We start from the raw sequence: 21,010 nt of genomic DNA, 5'->3' as shown, positions 1-21,010 counted from the left end.
CCAGATCTGGTCCACAGGCCTTGAGTTTGACACTCCTGATCTATTCTGTATCTCATTTTTCCTCTGATTTGTAGAGTTTATATGATTTCTAAAAAAACAAACAAACAAATAAGATGATATCTAAGTTAGGTTCCAACAGCTCGGTGTTTCTCAAGCTTGACAACTTTATGATGCATAGACTTCATTTCCCAGAATTCCACACTCCCACATACCTTAACGTTGCCAGCTTTGAGAAATACTGCAACAGATATTAGTCAGGGGTGGGCTACTGAGGGTTTGCATGGATTCAGGGGATTTTCTAGCTAGGATTCTGCCCAGTTCAGCAAACCCCCAAATGCCATCCCTGGTTGGCCATGCCCCCCTTACTCCACCCTGACCCTCCCAGGAGTCTCCATGTGGCCTGTTCATCATGCCAGGTAAGTGCAGGGCCCTCACGGAGGCTTGGGGAGGGGGAAAAATGGGCCTAATGGATGTTCCAGAAGTCTGCAAATTGATCTGTTTCCGGCCTCAAGAGGGTCTCCACAGCCCAGGGAAAGCAGTTTTCACCCTCCCGGAGACTCAAAGAAAGCCTTTGGAGCCTGGAGAGGGCAGAAAATGGACTTACCGGAAGTCCCGGAAGTTTGGAAATGGGCCTGTTTCCAGCCTCCGGAGGGCCTTCAGACCCTGGGGAAAGCACTTTTTGCCCTCCCAAATGCTCAAGGAAAGGCTTCAGGGCCTGGGGAGGGTGAAAAATGCTCCTGCCATGGTTCAGGAGGCTGACTAGGGCACGCCCACCATGACCACACCCACCCAGCAATGGGGCAGCGAACCCATTGCTGCAATTTTTGAAGCCCACCCCTGATATTAGTCTGTGTACATATCTCTGTGTTTATACACACATGCAAACATGCCATGTTTTGGGACTGAATAAATCGGCATGCTAATATTAAGGATTTTCGATATCTGTGCCGACAGATGTTTTAGCAAACATTTGGCAAACTCAAAAATATAGCTGGAGACAGATGCAAACGTTTTCAAATACAGTGGTTTTGAGGAATAGCTTTCCTTTTCAAACCAATGTTATGACTGCTTTTTCTTGAAATAAGGACTAAAATCAGCTTGCCAGGTACAAATACAAGAGCTACTCAGTTCCTGTTTTGGTGCCTGTGAGTTGTTCAGAGATGCACCGCAAAGCAGCTCATTCCATCTCTGAAGACGCCAACCACAGCTGCCTTCAAAATGTCAGGATTTGAGAAAACGAGAGCAAGTCCATGGAGCTCAAAAGCTCACCACTACCTGACTGATGCATAGCCATGAAAGGCTAAACCACTGTAGAAGAAATGAGAAAGATCCTTCAAAAGTGAAATCCAGCCTTTCTTCTTAACAATGAGCATTAGCCTTTCTGTATTAATTAAGCAATCCCTCCTTTTCAGGGTAAACCCGGGTGCTAGCTGAAAATGGGAAACGAAGAATTGTGTCAGTCTAAGCAAGTCCACACATCATAAAGTTGTCAAGTTTGAAAAACATAGGCCTACGAGAATGAAGGAGGTGTGGATTCTGATGGCATCTTCAATGCCAACCAACTTTATTAGGAGTATTTTTTTTTGTCCTAATAAAGTTGTTAAGTCTTAAAAATGCCCTAACAGCACGAGTTAGCCTTGAAGATGAGATGGCTTCAGAAGATGAGCTGGACTTGAAGATGAGCTTTCCTTCAGAAATTGTGAGTGCTCTATTGAGATTCACAGGAACAGATGAGGCGTGAGGCAGCTGAGGTAAGCGAACAGCTATTTATTGAGTAACAGCAACAGTTAACTATATACAGAGAGAGTTCAGCACCTTGTTCTGCTTGACAGCTATTTATACAGGAGCTGTCAAGCAGGGCAACCAATAGGAGTGCCTCTGGCAGCCCGCACTCAGCCAGCCGAGTCTTAGCCTATCAGGTGCGGCTAGGCTGTTGCCGGCGGTCAATCGTAAGTTGAGGACTTGCGGTCGGTCGTAAGTCGAGGACTTTAGGATCGATCACAAGTCGAGGACTTAGCATGCTCGATTACTGGAAGCTTTCCAAAGAAGACTGGACAGCCATTTGTCTGAATAATATAGGGCAGGTGGCTACAGGTAGCTCCCATTACTTGTCTCTGAGGGCAATAGCAATAGCAGTTAGACTTATATACCGCTTCATAGGGCTTTCAGCCCTCTCTAAGCGGTTTACAGAGTCAGCATATTGCCCCCAACAACAATCCGGGTCCTCATTTTACCCACCTCGGAAGGATGGAAGGCTGAGTCAACCCTGAGCCGGTGAGATTTGAACAGCCGAACTGCAGAACTGCAGTCAGCTGAAGTAGCCTGCAGTGCTGCACTCTAACCACTGCGCCATCTCGGCTGCGCATGTGCACATGCCTCCCACTGATTTTGGGATCTTTGCCATGCATGAGCAAGGGCGGGGCGCATGCGGGAGATGCACGGGCATGCACGGGGGCTGGGGGGTGCCCCCTGGGGTCTGTTTTTGCTCCCAGGAGGCTTCGGGGGGGGGCTGCTAGGCAAAAATGGGGTGGGGGGGAGTCGCAGGTGCATCCAGGGGGGGATGGAGTGCACAGCTGGGTGTCGTGTACGCATTGCATTATGGGTGCAAGAATACGTGTATGCATGTTATCACACATACGCTCACTTTCGGCACACAATGACAAAAAAGGTTACACATCACTGGTATATAGGGTTTCTTGCTCAAGCAGGGAGTTGGACCAGCAGATTTCTTAGGTCCCTTCCAATTGTGTTATTCTATGATTCTAAGATGCTACCTAATTCTATGTCTATTTACCTGAAAATGGGGGCACAAACAGCAAGAGAGAAACATCAGCATATTTGTGGAAGCTCTGTTGTTTTCTCCCTGATATCGTAGGGGGACCGAAACCACTCAAGTTGAATGTCAGATGCAAAAGAAAAACAGACCATTTGGGAATGGAGAAGCAGAGAGCTTTTCTTGGAAGGAACAACTGGGACTGACATTATGTGCATTTCATTGAATGTAATTGATTCATTCATTAATAACAAGAAAGAAGATTCACCCACTAAAACATTTTAATTAGTTGAGAAATATATTCCTCTTTTTTCCCATGGAAATGTTGTACATAATAAAAAATGTGTAAGAAATCAGTTTCAAGAAATATATATTCCCACTTTGCAACCAAGTGCAGGTGGAATTGTCTTGATTTCTTTACCAGCTGTTTAAAGTGGAGGATGAGCATATTAGAGACCTAGATTCAAATCTACCCTTGGAAATACGACAATGAAAGATTTGGGCCTGCCCGCTCTCAGTTTGAGGAAACTCCCATAATTGTTGTTGGGAGAATAAAATGAGGGCATAGTTCCATTAAGCCTAGGATATAACTTTAAGAAATGCATAATTCTTTGTTTCTTTAATCAGAAATAGAAAAACAGCTCTGCAAAATAACAGAACAAGTTGGGCCCCATTTAACATATATGGTGACTCAATGGCTAAGATGCTGAGCTTATCAATCAAGAAAGGTCGGCAGTTCAGCGGTTCGAATCCCTAGCGCCGTGTAATGGAGTGAGCTCCCATTACTTGTCCCAACTTCTCCCAACCTAGCAGTTCAAAAGCATGTAAAAATGCAAGTAGAAAAATAGGAACCACATTTGGGTTCTGTGCTCCTTCAGTGTTTAGTCATGCCAGTCACATGACCACAGAGATGTCTTCGGGCAGTGCTGGCTCTTCGGCTTTGAAATGGGGGTGAGCACTGCCCCCTAGAGTCGGGAATGACTAGCACATATGTGCGAGGGGAATTTTTACCTTTAATAATAGGATGTCCATAGAAAAGGGCTGGGCTTACATGATAACACAATGGTGCCACTTATCCTCCTGAATGCTGTTAGGAAGAGCCATGCTGAATTGGCCAAGGCACACAACTTCCACCAGCATTTGTGTGTTGCAAATTGATTATGGGCCATCATGTTGTTTTTGATTCCTAATGACTGCATAGATTTTCTCCTAGAAGATGATCTATCCCTAACCTGTTCTTTCAGTCTCCCAATAGTTCATTCATTGCCAATTGTAACCGAGGTTTGATGTAAAACTCCTGTGTTAATTAAAAGTTTCCACTTCCTATTTGACTTGTTTGCGTATACAGTAGATTACTGTATTCACACACAAGATCCATGTGGTAGCAGTTATAGCAATAGCAATAGCAGTTAGACTTATATACCGCTTCATAGGGCTTTCAGCCCTCTCTAAGCGGTTTACAGAGTCAGCATATTGCCCCCAACAATCCGGGTCCTCATTTTACCCACCTCGGAAGGATGGAAGGCTGAGTCAACCCTGAGCCGGTGAGATTTGAACAGCCGAACTGCAGAACTGCAGTCAGCTGAAGTAGCCTGCAGTGCTGCATTTAACCACTGCGCCACCTCGGCTGATACACTGGTTAGAATGCAGTACTGCAGGGCTAACTCACTGGTCACTCCAGGAGTTCGATCCTGAGCCTCTCAAGGTTGACTCATCCTTCCATCCTTCCGAGGTCAGTAAAATGAGGACCCAGATTGTTGGGGACCATATACTGATTCTGTAAACCACTTAAAGAGGGCTGTAAAGCACTGTGAAGCAGTATATAAGTCTAAATGCGATTGCTCTTGTCATTTGAAGATGCAGTGGTATCAAGGCCTGAGTGCTGAGCTCTTCTGTAGCCAATAAATGCATCTTGGGAAGAAGCAAATCAGCAAGAAAATAAACACCTGCTTTTACTAGTTTGGTAAAATGCTTTCTGTAAACTGCTTAGAGTGTGCTGTAAAGCACTGTGAAGCGGTATATAAGTCAAAGTGCTATTGCTATTACTGTAAACCAGACGTTCCCAGCATGGTCAAAGATGCTGTCGCTCAACTTACAACAGTTCATTTAGTAACTATTTGAAGGTACAACGGCACTGAAAAAAGCGACTTCTGACCATTTTTCACACCTATCACCATTGTAGCCTCCCCACGGTCATGTGATTTACATGACAACTGATTCACATTTACGATGGTGGCAGTTTCCCAGGGTCATGTGCAGGGGTGGGTTTCAACCGGTTCGCGGCGGTCCCTGCGAACCGGTTGGTCGGCGAACCCGGAAGTAAGTAACTTCCGGGAACGGCCAAGGGCCCACCCACCCGCCCGCGCTCCTTACCCGGTTTTGACGAGTTCTGTGCTTCCACGCATGCGCAGGACGCATACAGCGCCTGCGCGATCCTCCAGGAGCAGCTGGAGCATCGCACAAACGCTAGTACGCACACGTGCACTGCACACGTGCACGAGGATGCCGCCGGCCCCGTTCCAACCGAACCGGTTGGAACGGGGCGAGAAACCCACCCCTGGTCATGTGATCCCCCTTTGGAACCACCTGACAAGCAAAGTCAATGCGGGAAGCCAATTCACTTAACAATTTAAAATTCTCTTAACAACTTTGGCAAGAAAAGTCATCAAAATGGCACAAAATTCACTTAACAACAGATGTTTTGGGCTCAATTGCGGTGGTAAGTTGAGGACCAGGCTTCCATGTTCGTTCCAGTGTCCCAATGGAGCACTCATTGCAATTTGCTGTAAAACTCCTCTGTTAATTAAAAGTTTCCTCTTTCCTTTTCCTATTTGACTTCGGTAGTTTACGGTATTGTGCACCAGGCATTCCCAACATGGGCCAAAGTTGCTGCCCCTGTGGATTTATATGTCAGGCTTCCATGACTGGAACTTGGCAGCTTATCACAGATCACTTGACACTTCCCTGCAACCTTAGCTCCATTGCTTGATTAGACTTGGCAGGAGGCTCACCCTGTAGGTCTCAACTAAATAAGAATCTTTATTGAGGGCAAGTACGAAGCCATACGAAGCTGCCGATTGCTCGTGGCCAGCGAGAGAGGGGAAAATAACTTTTGAACCCTTAGTAGTTTCAGTGGCCTGTTTCTTCCTCTTGTCCTCCTCCACAAATTAACAGATTCCTGGCCCAGAGTTTGATAGACCTGAAGCCAAGCAGTTAATGTAATCCCATCCCTGGCTTGAGAACTCCCCTTCAACTATCTTCATATTCTAGACCAGTGGTTGTCAACCTTGGAGACTTTAAGTCCTGCGGACTTCAACTCCCAGAATTCCCCAGCCAGCTGTGCTGGCTGGGGGATTCTGGGAGTTGAAATCCGCAGGACTTAAAGTCGCCAAGGTTGAGAAACACTGTTCTAGACATTAGAGCCCAAGGTATACGAAAGGCTCTATTATTGGGAAAAGGGAGAAAACCAGAAGGTGTGCTGGCTGGGGAATTCTGGGAGTTGAAGTCTGCAGGACTTAAAGTCCCCAAGGTTGAGAAACACTGTTCTAGACATTGGAGCCCAAGGTATATGAAAGGCTCTATTATTGGGAAAAGAGAGAAAACCAGAAGGTTGGGATGGAGGTTGTGACCCAGGGGTGGCCTTCTGGGGGGGTTTGCAGGGGTTCGGGAGAACCTCTAGCTAAGATTCTGTGCAGTTCAGAGAACCCCCAACTCTCACTCCTGGCTGCTCTGCCCACCCCATCTTTCCCCTCCCAGAAGTCCCCATGTGTCCTGTTTTGGATGCAGGTAAATGCAAGGTACGTGTGGAGGCTTGGGGAGGATGAAAAACGGGCCTACCAGAAGTTCAGGAAGATCAGAAATGGGCCCATTTTCCAGCCTGTAGAGGGCTCTGGAGCTTGGGGAAGCCGTTTTCGCCCTCCTGGAGGCTCGAGAAAAGCCTCTGGAATCCCGAGAGGGCAAAAAGCCCCCCCCTGGCCGTGGTGCAGGAGGCTGACTAGGCCACACCCACCATGGCCACGCCCACCCAGCGAACCCCATGCTAAAAATTTAAAATCCCACCCCTGCTGTGACCCAATGTGGCAATGGCTATTTCCACTGTCTTCTCTAACTTTTGCAAATTGCAAAAAGGATAAAAAAGGGGAGGGGGGAGGGAGGAAAGGAAATTGAGGCAGGAAAGCTTCCCCATGAATCAGGGGTACAAACCTACCTTGCAGCTTCAGAATATCGCTCTAAGCACCGGAAGACGGCCGCTTGACGAAGATGGTTGCGGAAATAGGCAGGGTTCAGAATGACACTCCTTCGAAAACAGCAAACAAATGTTTAGGTCAAAGACTTCAAGTGACATCATATGGTGGAACCTTTTAACATCTAACTCTGGGGGAGTACAGATAGTCCTTGACTTACAACTTGTCGCTTAGCAGGTTCAACCATTACAACGTAAGCACTAAAGGTACTTATGGCCCATGATTTGAAGTGTCAACGCTTTGATCGCCTCTATGTGGTCACCTGATCACATTTTCGATGCTTAGCAGCCAGCCTGCATTTAAGGTTATTTTCAGCATCCTATAGTCAGGTGACTATAATTTATGATTTTTTCCCCCCTACTTATTTTCCCTGCCCATTGCAGGCAATAGGTTTGCTTACAGGCCGTGAGAATCAATTTATGACTGACACATTTGTTTCAAGGTCTGTTGCAAAAAATGTCACAAAAATCAGTTTTGGGCACTTGACTTTCAACTATTGTGACCTAGTGTGCAACAGCAACCAAAAATCCCTGGTTGTATAAACAGATGTGTAGAATCAAAATCACGTAAAATGTTAGTACCGCTTTATAAAGCTTTAGTAAGGCCACACCTGGAACACTGTATCCGGTTTTGGTCACCACAGTACAAAACAATGTAGGACAAGAAACAATGGATGGAAACTAATCAGGGAGAGAATCAACCTGGAATTAAGGAGAAACTTCCTAACAGTGAGAACATTTAACCAGGGGAACAATACAATACAATACAATACAATACAATACAATACAATACAATACAATACAATACAATACAATACAATACAATACAATACAATACAATACAATACAATACAATAGCAGAACAATCTCAAATTTCCTCCTCCTATTATGTATTCAAGATGGACAGTGATTTAGATAGATAGATGGATGGATGGATGGATGGATGGATGGATAGACGGACAGAGTGTGTATGTATAATAGAGATAGAGATATGTATGTGTATTTATATGTATGGGTGTGTATCTGTGTCTGTGTATGTACAGTATATGTACATATGTATGGATATGGATATTGATATACAGGTTCCACCACAAAACCGCGGACAACAAAATCGCGCTCGACGAAAGCGTGTACGTGATGTCATCACAGCGCGATGAAAACATTGCGCTGTGATCGATAAATGTAAAAATAAAGTGAAAACCTTACCCTAACCCCCCCCAAACCTAACCCTTACCTTTATGTGAATCGGCTTGCTTTAATTTTATTTTTATTTCAATTTTTATTTTTTTTCGTCGCGCTGTGATGACGTCAAATGCGCGCTTTCGTCGAGCGCGCTTTTGTGGACCGCGGTTTTGACGGGTCACGGATATACAATATAGCAGAGTTGGAAGGGACCTTGGCGGTCTTCTAGTCCAACCCCTTGCCTAGGCAGGAAACCCTTCTACCATTTTAGACAGATGGCTATCCAACATCTTCTTAAAGATTTCCAGTGTTGGGGCATTCACAACTTCTGGAGGGAAGCTGTTCCACTGATTAATTGTTCTAAGTGACAGGAAATTTCTCCTCATTTCTTAGTTGCTTCTCTCCTTGATTAGTTTCCACCCATTGCTTCTTGTTCTACTCTCAGGTGCCTTGGAGAATAGTTTGACTCCCTCTTCTTTGTGGCAACCCCTGAGATATTGGAACACTGCTATCATGTCTCCCCTAGTCCTTCCTTTCATTAGACTAGACATATCCAGATCCTGCAACCGTCCCCATATGTTTTAGTCTCCAGTCCCCTAATCATCTTTGTTGCTTTGTTTGTAGTTTGCGGAAGTTCTAGGTGCTTCATCACTGGAGGTTTTTAAAGAAGAAAAAACTGTACAGTCATCTATCTGAAATGATATAAGGTCTCCAGGTCTATTCTGATTTATTGATTGCTTTCCATTATGGTCATAGGCCAAGGACTACATGAATGTTGGCTCTACAAGTAGACCGCCACTTACAAGCATTTGTTTAGTGATGATTCAAAGTTACAATGACATTGAAAAAGTGTCTTGTGGCCATTTTTCACATGGCAAGGTCACACGAACAAAATTCACATCGCTGCATGATCGCATGATCAACATTTGGGTTTTTGACAACCGACATGTCTTTATGACATTTGCAGGATCCTGGAACCATTTAGTAAGGCCACACCAGAGGTAGGTTCCTACCCATTCAGACAAGTCCCAATTTCTGACCTTCCCAGCCAGCTTTCCCCCCCGCCCCCCAAAAACCCCTCAAAGGGGTGTGTGTGGATTTGCTTGAGTGTTTCCCTTAACAACCACAGTGATACACTTAACCATGGCAAAAGGTTGCTGTGACAAAATGAGGTGCCACTCACTTAACAAACTGTCTTGCTTAGCAACAGAAATTCTGGTCTCAACTGTGGGCATAAGTCAAGGGGTACCTGTACATGAAGATTTTCCAACAATTCTGAATTTGATACAATATTCCAATAAGCAAACATACATAGGTAATGACAACTACATTCCCCCTCTTTCCTTGAAATCCCAGACAATTCTGCAGCATGACTGTAACTTTGTTGCTTGTATCCTTATAATCTATATTGCTATTGTTTCCTGATTGCTTATTTGTACCCCATGACTATCATGAAGTGTTGCATCTTATGATTCTTGATGAATGTATCTTGTCTTTTTATGTACTGAGAGCATTTGCACCAAGGCAAATTCCTTCTGTGTCCGATCACACTTGGCCAATAAAGAATTCTGTTCTGTTCTGTTCTGTTCTGTTCTGTTCTGTTCTATTCTATTCTATTCTATTCTATTCTATTCTATTCTATTCTATTCCATTCCATTCCATTCCATTCCATTCCATTCCATTCCATTCCATTCTATTCTATTCTATTCTTATTTGCCCTGGGTCACAGTACTCTCCCAGTAAGAAAGAAACACTTTGTTAAAAACCAAACATTAGCTACCACAGACTCACCAAGTCCAAAGAGTGTGTGTGTGTGTGTGTGTGTGTGTGTGTGTGTGTGTGTGTGTATGTGTGTGTGTGTGGAGGGGGGGTATGTGTATCATTTTTACAATAAACTTACTTAGAGACAGGTTAACGAACTGGCTGATCGCTGGGCCTCTCGCAAAAGATTTTAAAGGTGATTATTGCTTTTTCAAGCTGTTGTCAACAGTTGATAATAGCTATATTGATTTCCCTCCTACCAGATTTTTGGTAAGCAATAGCTTAGCCACACATTTTCCACTGTCAAAGCCTGTTGTGTTCTGATAGAGGTAAACACACAGGGACGCATAACCCAATGATAGATAATGTCAACAAATTAGCTTCTAGGAGGTTTTTTTGTTTCCATTTCAAAATTATTCTTTTATTACCTCGAGAGGAGCTCTTCTACAGCTCTTAACCCCTTTTTCCTTTTGTTTCCTGGAAGAATATGTTAGACCTGACACTTTAGAGCTCAGATCTGTAAGCTACTTTTGTTCATTTGAGAGTTTTAAGGCTTATCCAGATGATTGTTCAAGGTCTGCCCAGACCACGTTTAAGCCCTGACAGCATTGCCTCAAGAGGCCCCCGTGAAAACCAATAGCCTACAATTTTGTTTACAAGATATGCGGAGGGGTGGGGGAAGGAGCAGCTTTAATGCAGAGGACAAACAAGAGTGAAAGAGCTTTAGTGTGCGAAGTACAAAGCTTAATTTGCCTTCCTTCATATTGCAAGTTAATTTTCATGGGTTTGTTCTGGAAAAACAAATGCAAGAGGCTGGTTTATGTTAGACAGGGTCAGTCTTCTTAAAAGCAAAACAAATATTTTTGCAAATGTATCCGACACTGAAATCCTTCCAGCTCAGTGATTTGTCCAGACCAGGCAATCATCAAGAGTCAACACTGACAAAGGGATGCTATATGCACACAGAGACATACACACACAGTGTTAAGTAAGGTTCAAATGCAAACCTAGCTGACTTTTCATTGTGGAATAATTTAAACCCTATACTTAATGTGAGGATTTAATCCATTTCATCTTTTACTTAATGCAGGAAATTCCATGGACCTTCCATGCCTACAAAGGTTTATCTGCCTCTTTTCCCCCTCATAATTTTTATTATGAGAAAGATTGGACTAACTAGATTGGCTCTGTCGCTCAATCCTGACAAGACCGAGTGGCTATGGATGTTGCCCCCCAAGGACAGTCCAGATATTCCATCTTTAAGCCTGCGGAGTGAAATTTTACACCCCTCAGAGAGGGTCCGCAACTTGGGTGTCCTCCTGGACTCGCATCTGACACTAAAGCATCATCTGTCAGCTGTGACCAGGGTGGGGCTTTTGCCCAGGTTCGCCTGGTGCACCAGTTGCGGCTCTATACCTGGACCGGGAGGCACTTCAAATGGTTACTCAATGGTTACTTTGAGGGCCCTCGTCACCTCAAAACTTGATTACTGTAACGCGCTCTACATGGGACTGCCCCTGAAAAGTGTTCGGAGACTACAACTGGTCCAGAATGCAGCCGCGTGAGCGATATCGGGTATATCAAGATACACCCATGTTACACCTATCCTCTGCGAGCTGCACTGGCTCCCTATCAGACTCCGAACGCGCTTCAAGGTGCTGGTTATTACCTTTAAAGCCCTACATGGCCTAGGACCCGGATATCTGCGAGACCGTCTCCTGCCACATACCTCCCAACGGCTGATAAGATCTCACAGGATGGGCCTTCTCCGAGTGCCGTCGACCAGTCAATGCCGGCTGGCGACTCCTCGGGGGAGGGCCTTCTCTGTAGCTGCTCCAACCCTATGGAACGATCTACCCACAGAGATCTGGACCCTTCCCACTCTCTCGGCCTTCGGAAAGGCCACTAAAACCTGGCTATTCTGGCAGGCCTGGGGCTGTTGACCTCATGAATGAGGTCCAGCCCCACCTATATTGAGTGCATGACGTGTTTCTTTTAAATCTGTTTATTCTTCTCTATTTTTAATTTTTATTTTTTTAGAATTGTATTCTGTAAACCGCCCGGAATCCTTCGGGATTGGGCGGCATATAAATTCATTAAATTTCAATTTCAAATTTCAATAATTTTTATTATGAGAAAGATTGGACTAACTAGATTGGCTCTGTCTATGATAAATTGAGAATATTAAGATATTCTTCCAAATATTATTTTGCCCTTTTATAGAAAGCAGTATCTTAAGATAATTATTTGCAAAACAGACTTCGGTTTAAACTGGTTAACAAACGTCAATGAGTCCTGAGCAAAAAAAATGGAAGAAACTCAGAGGGATAAAATTGTTTGATCATGTTACTAACAAGTGGAGTATTAGATCCAGAATCTGAAGGCATGGGAATCCATATTATATTATATTACATCTCCAGTAGATGAAAGTCTTCAACTTAACAAATTTCAGACTAAAATGCCTTGGTGCTGTTGTGGCCCACAAACAAAGACAGTGAGCAGGTTGGGGAGGAACATGGGCCAGTCCTGGAGTCTGGGAAAGGCTCTGATGAGGGCTCTGCGTTGGAGGCAGAGATGGGGCCAGGGCTGTCTGACAGTTATCAGCTGCCTTCGCAGTCAGACATCAGTGGGGCAGAAGAACAGCTGGAGCCTGTTCCTGATGTGCACATGCACAGAGCTGCCAGGAGAAGGGAACAGAGAGCTGACTCGTAAAGGCACAGGTGGATGGTGAATGGCCCCTCCCATAGGGAATAAAGAGGAGTGAAAGGGGAGTGGAGTTTGCAAGAGACAATTAGTTTGCTTAATTGGTTTGTGACTCCCAGAGACTTCTTGCCAAGTACAGGTTTAAGGTTTTTAAGGTTTTATTGGGATTTATATGCCGCCCTTTTCCCTGAGGGGACTCAGGGCGGCTTACAACCACAGGGGAGGGGGGTGCAAGGTCAAAAACAAAACAATATGTGCACAAAGAAAAAATAATAAAACACAACTTTCATTCAGCGATCAAACACTCGGGCGGGTAATTGGAAACCTATCCCCAGGCCTGCTGGGAGAGCCAGATCTTGAGGGCTGCGCGGAAGGTCTGGATAGTGGTGAGGGTACGGATCTCCATGGGGAGCTCGTTCCACAGGGTCGGGGCGGCAACAGAAAAGGCTCTCCTCCGTGTGGTCGCCAGTCGACATTGACTGGCAGATGGAATTCGGAGGAGGCCCAGTCTGTGCGATCTAATTGGTCGATTTAGGGAGGTAATCGGCAGAAGGCGGTCTCTCAAGTACCCAGACCCGCTACCATGGAGTGCTTTAAAGATGGTCATCAGTATCCTGAAGCGCACCCGGAGACCAACAGGCAGCCAATGCAGCTCGCGGAGGACAGGTGTAACGTGGGCGAACCGCGGTGCGCCCACTATCACTCGCGCGGCTGCATTTTGGACTAGCTGCAGTCGCCGGATGCACTTCAGGGGCAACCCCATGTAGAGCCCATTGCAGTATTCCAGTCTAGAGATCACAAGGGCTCGAGTGACTGTTGTGAGAGCCCCCCGGTCTAGGTAGGGCCGCAACTGGCGGACCAGGCGAACCTGGGCAAATGCCCCCCTGGTCACAGCTGACAGCTGGTGATCGAAAGTCAGCTGTGGGTCCAGGAGGACTCCTAAGTTGCGGACCCTATCTGAGGGGTATAAAATTTGACCCCCCAGCCTAAGCGTTGGTATATTAGCCAAATTATTGGGGGGGAAACACAACAGCCACTCGGTCTTATCCGGGTTGAGTACCAGTTTGTTAGCACTCATCCAGTTCCTAACGGCCTCCAAACCCTGGTACAGCATTGCATTTTGAAGATATCGGCCTGGCAGCTCTCCAAGCCAGATAAGGTCTGTGACTGTAAATTCACCCTTGAAAGACTTTGCTGGATGTGAATGAGAGCAATTCACAGTAACTTAATAAAAAGGGGTTTTGTTGGGACAAGGAGTCTGCTTCTTGGGTTGGGGAATCCTAGGACAGAACAGGTGCTAGCGATTGGGCCTTCTTACTTCTGTTCTCATTCTTCATAAAAATGTGGTGCTTGGTTAATCCAGATTGGAAATAACACTCAACGTTGTATAAAATAGAAAAGTAGTGGCAGGAGAATTCAAAGCAATATCAAAGCAAAGGTGATGTAAAGAAAACTTATGAAAATGCTAGGCGTTACCAATATCAGATGGAAAGTCCATCTGATTATGTGGGAAACGTCCAGGATGTGAATGTTTTAGAACAAGTACATGTTGCAAAAAACTGTTAAGTGCCTAAAACTAGGACAGTTGCATGAAAGATTACACAAGCTAGAGACGTGGTCAAAATGATTTCAGTAGATTGATGTTTACATTATGCGTGCCTGCCACTTGGCAAGTGGAGTTTTGCACGCTCATCCCCTGCTTGCGTGGCCTGCTTTCTGTTGAGCCACAGCCTGGTCCTGGGTTTTGGCCTGGGGATTGGGGACTTGTGGCTTATATGTCAATTGATGTATATTCCCCCGTCCCCATTTTAGCAAGTGATTACGTTGGTAGCATGTGAATCTAAGAAAAAACTGAAGAGTTGATCTTTCTCTCCAAATCATTGCTCCACTCTGAGAGGGAAAACTGGGAAAGGATTCTTTGAAACATAACAATTTTAAATAGGGTATAAAACCTTTGGGACAGGAGATTAACTCTAAAGTTAGAGTAGACCCCATTGATGAGAATTTAAGAAATGCTGGCTAAACAATGTTTTTTTTTTAATCCCTAAATCCCTCCACTAGCCTATAGTTAAATGTTTTCCTTTCTCTAAATGCATCTGGGGGATAGCATCAGTCCAAAGTATTTTGAACGCTCACAAAAACTGTGGTTATTTGCTGACAGTACATTAAAATTTAAAAAGGACCTATGCCATGTACTGAAACATTTCTCTCTATAATGAAACCAGATGGTACAGCGTAGAATTGAGAAATGTTGACCCAATGTTAATTTCGCAAGAGAACAATTTTTCTAAATGGTTTAGTTCTGTTTGTTTATTTTGTAAAGGATTTAATCAACAGGTAGAAGATCCCAATGAAACCTTAGTATCTACAGTTTCTGGAAATACTTTTCTGACACCAGAAGATTACAGGGATCAACAATCTGACATCATATAAGACTGCTCCCTATCTTCTTAAAATTATTCAGATATGGATTGTCTGAATGTGTCCTTAACTCTTATTCACTTTTCCTCTGTTACATTGCTTGTACAATTTTGATTCCATAATCATACATGCCACATGGCTAAAGGCTCAATATAAGAATGTGAGGTTAACATGAGGTCTTCAGTCTGACCTAAGTGTAGTACATAAAATTATCTGCTACAATGTCCTACCTGTCAATTATTACTTCAGCTTCAACCACAACAATACATGAGCACACAATCAATAAAAAACTTAACGTAAACTGCTCCAAACTCAATTGCAGAAAATATGACTTTAGCAACAGAGTGGTCAGTGACTGGAATGCACTCTGTGGTTTCTTCCCCAAACCCCCACAATGGTCTACAACAAGGAGACTCTCTACTGTTGACCTCACCCCATTCCTAAGAGGTCTGTAAGGGGTATCATAAGTGCATCAAAGTGCCTACCATCCCTGTCCTAATGTCCCCATTTATTCGCATCCATTTCATGTATTCATAACCATGTTTATACTTATATCTGTTATCTTATACATGCTTCTGGGGATGTGGACAAGGCCATCCGAGCTGTAAGTGCCTCCACTTGTATTCTGGACCCGTGTCCCTCCTGGCTGGTGGCTAACAGCAGGGAGGTGACACATGGCTGGATCCAGGCGGTTGTCACCGCCTCTCTTCGGGAGGGGTACTTCCCCGCCGTACTCAAAACGGCGGTGGTGAGACCCCTCCTAAAGAAACCATCGTTAGATCCAGCCATCTTAAACAACTTTCGTCCTGTCTCCAACCTTCCCTTTATCGGGAAGGTTGTTGAGAAGGTGGTGGCCTTTCAGCTTCGACGGGCCTTGGAGGAAGCTAGCTATCTTGACCCCTTCCAGTCCGGCTTCAGACCTGGTTACAGCACAGAAACCGCTTTGGTCGCATTGACCGATGATCTCTGGAGGGCCAGAGATGGAGGCTATGCGTCCATCCTGGTTCTCCTTGACCTCTCAGCGGCTTTCGATACCATCGACCATGGTATCCTTCTGCGACGACTGCGGGAGGTGGGAGTGGGAGGCACTGTTCTGCGGTGGTTCTCCTCCTACCTCTCGGACAGGTCGCAGTCGGTGTTAGTCGGGGGGCAGAGATTGTCCCTGAGGCCCCTAACATGTGGGGTACCCCAGGGTTCGGTCTTATCCCCCCTACTATTTAACATATACAGGAAACCGCTGGGCGAGATCATTCGGAGGCACGGGATAAAATACCACCAATATGCGGACGATACGCAATTGTATCTGTCCGCCCCGTGCCAACTCAATGAAGCGGTGGACGTGATGAACCAGGGTCTGGAGGCCGTTAAGAACTGGATGAGTGCTAACAAACTGGTGCTCAACCCGGATAAAACCGAGTGGCTGTTGTGTTTCCCCCCCAATAATTTGGCTAATACACCAACGCTTAGGCTGGGGGGTCAAATTTTATACCCCTCAGATAGGGTCCGCAACTTAGGAGTCCTCCTGGATCCACAGCTGACTTTTGACCACCAGCTGTCAGCTGTGACCAGGGGGGCATTTGCCCAGGTTCGCCTGGTCCGCCAGTTGCGGCCCTACCTAGATCGGGGGGCCCTCACAACAGTCACTCGAGCCCTGGTGATCTCCAGACTGGAATACTGCAATGGGCTCTACATGGGGTTGCCCCTGAAGTGCATCCGGCGACTACAGCTAGTCCAGAATGCGGCCGCGCGAGTGATAGTGGGCGCACCTCGGTTCGCCCACGTTACACCTGTCCTCCGCGAGCTGCACTGGCTACCTGTTGGTCTCCGGGTGCGCTTCAGGATACTAATGACCACCTTTAAAGCACTCCATGGTAGTGGATCTGGGTACTTGAGAGACCGCCTTCTGCCGATTACCTCCCTAAATCGACCAATTAGATCGCACAGACTAGGCCTCCTCCGAATTCCATCAGCCAGTCAATGCCGACTGGCGACTACACGGAGGAGAGCCTTCTCTGCTGCTGCCCCGGCCCTATGGAACGAGCTCCCCATGGAGATCCGCACCCTCACCACGATCCAGACCTTCCGCGCAGCCCTCAAGATCTGGCTCTCCCAGCAGGCCTGGGAATAGGTTTCCAATTACCCGCCCGAGTGTTTGATTGCTGAATGAAAGTTGTGTTTTATTATTTTTCTTTTGTTCACCAATTGTTTTGTTTTGACCTTGCACCTCCCCTCCCCTGTGGTTGTAAGCCGCCCTGAGTCCCCTCAGGGAAAAGGGCGGCATATAAATCCCAATAAAACCTTAAACCTTAAAAAAAAATGCTTGACAAATAATAAAAATAAAATAACCTATGCCTTTGATACATGGCTGTTCTCAACTTGGTACCAACATGGTTGAATTTGTAAGTCCAGTCAAAGATACAATAAATGCACATTACAAGTAGTCCTTGATTTATGACCGTAATGAAACCTGCGCATCATGGTTTTAAGTTGTGATGGTTGCAGAAGGATCAGTCGTGTGACTTATGACCCTTTTTGCAATTGTCATTGGTGAACACTAAACTTGTAAAGTCTGTAGAGATCCTCAGTCATCCAGGTCATGGTTTTCCCAAAGGTGCTTTTTCGGGAGACAACTGGACTTTCTTGCCATAAAACCAGCTGTGGTACAGCTGCAGTCAACCCTAGGGGTATGTTGTTTAAATGAAGTTTTTTTTTCTCTTTGCTTAATAGGCCGTTCCCATTTTTCAGATTCTGAAGAAAACTGCTTGAAATCCTGGAGATTTGTTGTGTCTCCATCAACCCTATGAGGAGGACTCACAGTCTGACTCAATGCACAGCAGCTTTTAATATTTTTGTTCGCCCAAAGTTTTTCAGAAGGTAGCAAACATGGTCTAGTTTTATGTAGCACCCACCATCACATGGAAAACGTGTAACTGAAAGGTGATAGATGAATATTATACATGTTAAAACATCTCCTACCAACATTCTAAAAACCCCACAAACAGCAACAAAAATAACGAAGAGCGATGTTTTGGTACTCTTGTGGAACGAAATGCTAATAAATAACATTACAAGCTTCCAGTGACAGCCATAATTCATTTTTCTCTGTATCACATATTTGTTATTACTTTATGCACACCCATACATCTGAGTTAAGAGAACTATGCAAATCAAACTCCAAATGCAATTATTTGGCCTGTCTTTCCAGAATGTTTTCTTCTTGTCTCTCTTGAATAGCTCTACCATATGAAATAGATTTTCAATTATTTTTTATTTTCTCTGAAGCTAAACACTATCCTCTATCAGTAAATCATTTGATCAGCCCTGTAGCCAAACAGCTTTTGAAGAAGATGTATTAAGCTTAGATATACATATATATTATATATGTATGTATGTATGTATGTATGTATGTATGTATGTATGTATGTATGTATGTATGTATGTATCAGTGGTGGGTTTCAAATTTTTTAAGAACCTCTTCTGTAGGTGTGGCCTGCTTTGTGGGAGTGGCTTTCTGGCAATGTGACCGGGTGGGAGTGGCTTGCCAGCCATGTGACTTGGTGGGAGTGGCTTGGCAGTCATGTGACTGGGTGGGTGTGGCCAACTTGTAAAATGTGGTGAAACTCACTTAACAACGCTCTTGCTTAGCAACCAAAATGTTGGCTCAGAAACTCTGGCATTTGAAGCAGCAAGTCTTAAAGCTGTCAAGTTATAAGACCCTTGCACCCCTAACCCTTGACACAAGGGTGTTCAAACTTGACAGTTTTAAGACTTGTGGACTTCAACTCCCAGAATTCCTCCTCTCGCTCTTCATCTTGATGATGTCCGGATGGGTGGGGGGAGGAAGCTGGAACCAGTTCTAAACAGCACTGTAGATTTCTGGAACCTCTTCTATAGAAGAGGTTAGAACTGGCAGGAACCCACCCCTGGTATGTATGTATGTATGTATGTATGTATGTATGTATGTATGTATGTATGTATGTAGAATCAGACATAAAGTGTAGAATACGATGTAGGAAGGGACCTTGGAGGTCTTCTAGTCCTACTATCTGCTCAAGCAGGAGACCCTATAGCATTTCAGATAAATGGTTGTCTCCAGTGATGGAGCATCCACAACTTCTGAAGGAAAGCTGTTCCATTGGTTGATTGCTCTCACTCTTAGGAAATGTCGCCTTAGTTCTAGGTTGCTTCTCTCCTTGATTAGTTTCTATCCATTGTTTCTTGTCCTGCCTTTTTGTGATTTGGAAAATAGGTTGACCTTCCCTCATCTTTGTAGGAGCCCTCAAATATTGGAACACTGCTATCATGTCTCCCCTAGTCCTTCTTTTCATTAGACTAGATCAGGGATGTCAAACTCGATATCAGGGTTGTGTTTGACCTCAGGGAGCCAGGGTGGGTGTGGCCAGCTCAATGTCATTTGTGTCGGGGGCACCTGTGGGCCCCTAAGCACTCTGCAGTAAAAACGGGCTCCTGAGGCCAGATCCAGGCCCCAGGCCTTGAGTTTGATACTTCTGAACTAGACATACCCAGTTCCTGCAACCGTTCTTCATATGTTTTAGCCTCCAGTCCTCTAATCATCTTTGTTGCTCTTCTATGCCCTCTTTCCAGAGTCTCCACATCTTTTTTATACTGTGGTGACCATAGGTGGATGCACTATTCCAAATGTACTCTTACTAAGGCTTTGTAAAAATTCTTTGTACTAGAATTTTATGTGATCTTGATTCTATCCCTCCATTAATGCATCCTAGGATTCCATTGGCCTTTTTATTTTTGTTGCTGCCACATACTGAACAGAAGTGGGGGGAAAGTATATATGTCTCTTGGGGGCTTTCAGATAGTCATTCCCATTCTGACTCAAGGCTCAGCTGCAGCAATGCACCATACATGAAAACCTCTTGGAAGCTTCAACTGATCCAGAATGCAATGATGTAACCTTCACTCTTGCCTTGCCTGCACTTTGAAATGAGAACTTTCTTAACTGCATGTGGCTCTCCCTCTGTTGTCATTCTGTAAAGGCTTAAAGACTTAGTTATTCTTCCAGGTCTTGGGTTGACATAGGTGGGGGCCCTTGTTGAGTGTGCTGGTTATTTTGGGGGGTTTCTTTCTATATTATATCCAGATACAGGGGTGAAATTCAGCAGGTTTGGACAGGTTCTATAGAGCCAGAGGCAGCGATTATGCACAATTTGGAGAATCAGTAAATCGCACCACTGACTGGCCACTCCCCTCCCACTTCCTCCTTTTCACGCCTTGCCTGCGTAGAATCACACTCAAGGCATAGCTGCTGTGGCTCCCTGGTTCCTTTGCTTTCCTCGACAACGTGGCCCCGCTGACCTCTGCCTGGTGAGTCTTCCTTCTCACCTAGCTACCTCGCCCAGAGTTTTTCTCCTCCTCAGCAGTGGGGACTGGAGTGTCCACAGGAATCATTCCTGAATCCTAGCCTGGCACAGCGAATTCCGGCAGGCTGGATGCAGGTATGAAGGACCTGGCTCTGCAGTGCTTCCTCGCTGGCCCGCCCACTCAGTCACATGATGCCCCACCAAGCCACATTCACCAAGCCACACCCACAAAGCCACACCCACAAAGCCACACCCACCAAGCCACACCCACAGAATTGGTAGGGGCAAATTTTGAATTTCACCTCTGCCCAGGTCCCATATTGTTTTTGCTTGTGGTATTATATTGTAAGCTGCCCAGAGTTACTTGGAGATGGGCGGTGCCCAAATTTAAACAAACCAACCAACAAACAAATAAGAGGCCTTTGCTCAACTCACATGTGAGTTTAATGGAATAAATGCATTGAACTCAGTTTGGATCATGGTCAGGGAGTTTTAATTTAGAACATTTTGAATCACCATGGAATCTGTTGTTTTGGATCTGGTTGACATCACTGGATTTATTAGCTCTGCAGGCAATGAATTTTAGAAGGC

General features: G+C 45.1%; 1 protein-coding gene across 2 annotated transcripts in view; it reads right to left on the bottom strand.

The window, feature by feature from the left end:
- Nucleotides 1-21,010, bottom strand: part of SPATA16 (spermatogenesis associated 16) — a 209,127-nt gene that overhangs the window by 128,104 nt on the left and 60,013 nt on the right. For both annotated transcript variants that reach the window (XM_014053709.2, XM_087726134.1), the window contains exon 3: nucleotides 6,981-7,070. In XM_014053709.2, the coding sequence (XP_013909184.2) occupies nucleotides 6,981-7,070 (90 nt within the window). The remainder of the gene's footprint in view (nucleotides 1-6,980; nucleotides 7,071-21,010) is intronic.

The sequence above is a fragment of the Thamnophis sirtalis genome, unplaced genomic scaffold (genome assembly GCF_051295495.1).
Source record: "Thamnophis sirtalis isolate CommonGarterSnake01/CBP01778 unplaced genomic scaffold, rThaSir2_p1.2 scaffold_11, whole genome shotgun sequence".
Classification (NCBI taxonomy): Eukaryota; Metazoa; Chordata; class Lepidosauria; order Squamata; family Natricidae; genus Thamnophis; species Thamnophis sirtalis.
The sequence above is the reverse complement of the archived record's forward strand: the minus strand, read 5'-3'. Positions and strand labels throughout refer to the sequence as shown.